The sequence below is a fragment of the Otolemur garnettii genome, unplaced genomic scaffold (assembly GCF_000181295.1).
Source record: "Otolemur garnettii isolate 467f Iridium unplaced genomic scaffold, OtoGar3 scaffold00107, whole genome shotgun sequence".
NCBI lineage: Eukaryota > Metazoa > Chordata > Mammalia > Primates > Galagidae > Otolemur > Otolemur garnettii.
Window position 1 is genome coordinate 5,528,317 of NW_003852502.1, and position 5,100 is coordinate 5,533,416.

At 37.8% G+C, this 5,100-nt stretch overlaps 1 protein-coding gene across 2 annotated transcripts in view; it reads right to left on the reverse strand.

The window, feature by feature from the left end:
• Positions 1-5,100, reverse strand: part of SENP6 (SUMO1/sentrin specific peptidase 6) — a 105,923-nt gene that overhangs the window by 2,691 nt on the left and 98,132 nt on the right. For both annotated transcript variants that reach the window (XM_023517263.1, XM_012809526.1), the window contains 3 exons: positions 3,133-3,221; positions 590-658; positions 350-500 (listed from right to left, as the gene is read on the reverse strand). In XM_023517263.1, the coding sequence (XP_023373031.1) occupies positions 350-500; positions 590-658; positions 3,133-3,221 (309 nt within the window). The remainder of the gene's footprint in view (positions 1-349; positions 501-589; positions 659-3,132; positions 3,222-5,100) is intronic.

Here is a 5,100-nt window from a genome sequence, read left to right on the forward strand (position 1 = left end):
GGGCTGGGGATTCGAACCCGCCACCTTAGGTGTACGTGGCTGGCGCCTTAGCCGGTTGAGCTATAGGCGCCGAGCCGGGACAGATTTCTTAAGGTGGAAAGACTCATTAGAAAGGGTACAATGATTGATTAGTAAAAGAATTGAGCCTTGGATTTAATGAGTTATAAATACAGTGTTTTTCTGCCTTGAAAGTTCCTCAATTTGAAGTTTTTGCTCCCTGGAATAACTTCTGAAACAATAATTTTCAAACCTCTTAAAAAATATGCATATTGGTTTATTTTTTACTAACATGCAGTCAAATGTACCATTTTATTATTTATTTTATCTGATCCAAAAAACTAAAACCCACCTCAAAAAAGCTCTCTACATATTGCAACACATATACACCACAGTCGCTGAAGTTGTTTTGCTGGGGTACTTTGGGATTAGAGCCCTTCATAACATCTTTGGAAAAACTTCTTTTGCTTCCTTTTTTAACTTCCCATTCCACTTCCAAATACCTGCAATAACATACATATAGTGAGAACGTACCCACACCGCAGCCCCACCACAAGAGAAAACAACATGCAAGGTATAATTCCCAACTTACTCTCTTAAGGTTTTTACAACATTTGACCGGGAAGGACCTCTGAGTGAGTCCATAAGTAAGATACAGGGTCTGCAGGGTACAAATAACCAAAGTTAAAGACATTAGAAAGGTATAAAAAGATTAAAAGTGGCATATCTACAATAAAATTTAAAACCTTTAAAATTCCCTTTGTATGCCTCTCCGTAAACACTAGGGGAAAAAATGTGTACCTTACAGCCCAATAATACTTAAATTATTTTTGGTTATATTAAACATTATAAAATATTAATTTAACCATGTTAGTAATAAATATTTTACACTAAAATCTATAGTTCATTTCTAAAAATATTTCAAAATCAGCAGTAAGTCAAAATAATTCTGAAAATTTGAACACACACATACTCTAAATCAATAAAAGTTAGACCATGCAAAAGTAGATAGAAAATAACTCAATTTTTTTTTTTTTTTGAGACAGAGTTTCACTTTGTCGCCCTTGGTAGAGTGCTGTACCATCACAGCTCACAGCAACCTCCAGCTCTTGGGCTTATGTGATTCTCTTGCCTCAGCCTCCCAAGTAGTTGGGACCACAGGCACTCACCACAGCCCCTGGCTATTTTTTTTTTGTTGTTGTTGCAGTTTGGCCAGGGCCGGGCTTGAACTCACCACCATTGGTATATGGGGCTAACGCCCTACTCACTGAGCCACAGGCGCTGCCCAAGAACAACCCAATTTTAACTAAAACCTACTACAGGTTTAGAAGAAGTAGTCATAGGTACTCATAGAAGAAGTAGTCATCACATAAAACAGTTTAGAATCACACATAAAACAATTAGTTTAGAATGCTGTGTTTTTCCCAAGATTCCACTTCAAATCACTCTGTATCTTAGATCAAACCTTCAACATTTTAATTCTGAGAAGTTATGTTATAAACTCAGATAAGAGAGATAGAAGTATAATATAGTGCTAAAAGTCCCCAAATGTTTACAAAGATCTAAGTTCTTCTTGGCTAAGATTTTATGAAATTTGGAGATTCCTTAACTATAATATACTAGGTCTATTTTCCTTTATAAATCACGTTTGCTTTTCCAAGTCTCTTCATGGAGTTTCTATTAACCTTTACTGGAAAAAAAAAAAAAAAAGTTAAAGAAGATTTAGCCTGGAAATAGGTAATGCTTTAATCGAAGAAGTTTAGAGTCTCTGGAGAGACTTCCAAAGAATCATGTGCCTTATTTTGCTGTGAATAATGAGTTCTTTTTGCCCAAATTTTTGAGGGAAAAATAAGGATATGCATTATACATGGGTAACATTAATTTGGTATTATATTTATGCTTAATGTGTTAGAAGTGTAACTCTAGAAAGCAGTAACAATATCTGTATGCAAAATAATACCCTGGAATACAGTTATCGGTTTTGTTGAACTTACGATGAACTTCCAACAAAAGCAGTTTGGGCTTGGTGCCCATGCTTAGTCGTTAGGGTGCCAGCCACATGCACTGGGGCTGGTGGGTTCAATCCCGGCCCAGGCCTGCTAAACAACGATCGGGGGTGTTGTGGCAGACACCTATAGTCCCAGCTACTTGGGAGGCTGAGGCAAGAGAATCCCTTAAGCCCAGGAGTTAGATGTTGCTGTGAGTTGTGATGCCACAGCACTCTACTGAGGGTGACATAATAAAACCCTTGTCTCAAAAAAAAAAAAAGTTTTGACCAATGAAGAGTGGTATATTTCTCATCTACACTGGTATCTCTACAAAAATTACTGAAAAATCCCTTGGAAAATGTCAAAAGTTTCTGGACACTGTAACCTTTAAGCTAACAGTTACTAAATATGCTAAAGAGCATGGAAAACATAGGGGAGGGCACTGTGCACAGCAAAAAATAGTATTTCTGAAACTAGCACTCACTCACTCTTATTTGGGGTCCCCATCTGGAACATGTCTCTTAGGACTGCTTGAACTCTTAGGGCTTCATGTAGTAGCTATGAAACCAAGATAAACTTTAACCCCATGTTTCTATTTTGATATGTAGTATTTTCTGCTCCAAAGCACTATATACCCTAAGGCATATTGGTTTATTTTTTACTAACATGCAGTCAAATGTACCGTTTTATTATTTATTTTATCTGATCCAAAAAACTAAAACCCACCTCAAAAAAGCTCTCTACATATTGCAACACATATATACCACAGTTGCTGAAGTTGTTCTCAACCTGTGGGTCCTGACTCCCTTGTAACAATGAAAATACCTCGTGGCATTAGGAAGGTTGAGAACCAGTGCCCTAAGAAATAGTGGTTCATAATCAAAACTGTGCCTGCAGTGCTGTGAAAGGAGAGGCTGGGAAGATCAGTAAATGGAGCACTGAAATGAATACCCATTTTCCACTCCTTAATCCCTGTGGAGCATGCCCCAAGTTTCCTCAGTGACCTTGACAGCATTTTCAAGTTCTGTTTAAATAAAACTTCTTGTTTTAATAAGTAAAATTAAAACTGTTCAGTTATTTTTTATTTTGTGAGTATACTTAACTAAAAATTATCATGTAGTTTGGAAGATAAACAGTTAATGCTTACTGTTTACAGATAGTAGGCTTTAAATGCCACTGTCCTATTTCTGAATTGCAGTTGTCATCAGCAAGGAATCCATCATCACTGCTATCATCCTATAAAAAACAGCCTATTGTTAATATTAAATGTATACATATGCAATCTAACAAAATAGCATCACTGGGGACAGACAGCTTTGAAACCAATACAAAAAAATTTCCATTTAGGTGATCAGACACTAGAAAACGTGCTGTTTCTGGATTCCAACTATCTAATGCTAAAGAGCTGACATTTGTACTTTCCTCTTTCAACAGAACTATACATTTTATACATGACAGCGTGTATGTGTGTGTTTGGGGGGTGGTGGACAACAACAAGTGGACAAAATAACATTTTTGTACCCTGAGCTAAAATAAAAACAACAGCATCAGGTGGTGCCCATAGCTCAGTGGGTAGGGTGCCAGCCACCAACACTGAGGCTGGCGGGTTCAAACCCAGCCCAGGCCAGCTACACAACAATGACAACCGCAACAACAAAAAAATAACTGGGCACTGTAGCGGGCACCTGTAGTCCCAGCTACTTGGGAGGCTGAGGCAAGAGAATCATTTAGGCCCAAGAGTTTGAGGTTGCTGTGACCTGTGACACCACCGCACTCTACTAAAGGTGACAGCTTTACTCTGTATCCAAAAAAAAAACGAAAAACAAAAGCATCATCTGAGTAATTCTAGTCCCCCCAGATAACTTGTATCACCTATAATTTTAATTTTTGCTATACTGGTGTCTGTATGGCATGACTTTTATGAATATGATAACCATCAGAAAGTTTCTGAATGTCTACACCCGACTAAGAGACATTTGATAAGTGTCGGGTCATTTTGTGGAGTAACATTTAAATACTTGTTCTGTAATTTATTCAGCCAGCTGTCCAGCCTTTCTAAATGCTTTGTAATCATTACATCTCAGCTCTTTCATTCCTTTCCTAAATAAAAGTGCTCACATTTTAATGAAAAGAAACTACAATCCAGAGATTTATAAGAATTGTTACATCGATTGAATCAATCTACAGAATAAATTTTATTTTGAAACAGAGCCTCAAGCTGTCGTCCTGGGTAGAATGCTGTGCATCCTAGCTCACAGCAACTTCCAACTCCTGTGCTTAAGCAATTCTCTTGCCTCAGCCTCCCAAGTAGCTGGGACCACAGTTGTCTGCCACAATGCCCAGCTGTTTTTTGGCTGCAGTTGTCATTGTCGTTTGGCAGGCCTGGCCTGGATTCGAACCTGTCAGGTCTGGTGCATGTGGCTGGCACCTTAGCCACTTGATCCACAGGCACCAAGCTCAGAATAAATCTTAAAGATTGAATATATTATGACTGACTCTTCTATAAAAATTATTGGACAATTTTGTTTCTATAAAAATTTAGTTTGCTCACTAAGACAGCTGCTTTAACAACAGAATATGAATAACCTATATTAGTTTACATGAATAGTTTTTTCACATCAGAAATATTTAAAGGTTTTTTAGGAAACATTATTTTCCTCAAGACACTTGTGTTTTCACTTCACTTGAGAGAAGATAGCTTAAGGACACTGTGTCCCTACTGTGTAGAGTCCCTGGAATGTAAAATAAGTAATGCATTTTGAGACAGTTTCTGGTAACTTTATGAATGGAATCATCAGCAGTAGGAATAACAGCAATTATAAAGCACAGTTGGATTAGGTGGTTCACAAAATAGGTAACTGCTATCACCAAAAGAGGTGAAGAGTAAGTTAGTGCTCCTTATAAGTTTATAATAAATGCAATTCCTATAATATGTTGGAGAGAAAAACTATATTTTATAGCCATGCATGGCAAACCAAAGGTTATCACAAAATATAGCTTTGTCCATAAGAGTAATAACCAGAAAGGAAAAATGGTGTGGGGCTCGGCGCCTGTGGCTCAAGCGGCTAAGGCGCCAGCCACATACACCTAAGGTGGCGGGTTTGAATCCCCAGCC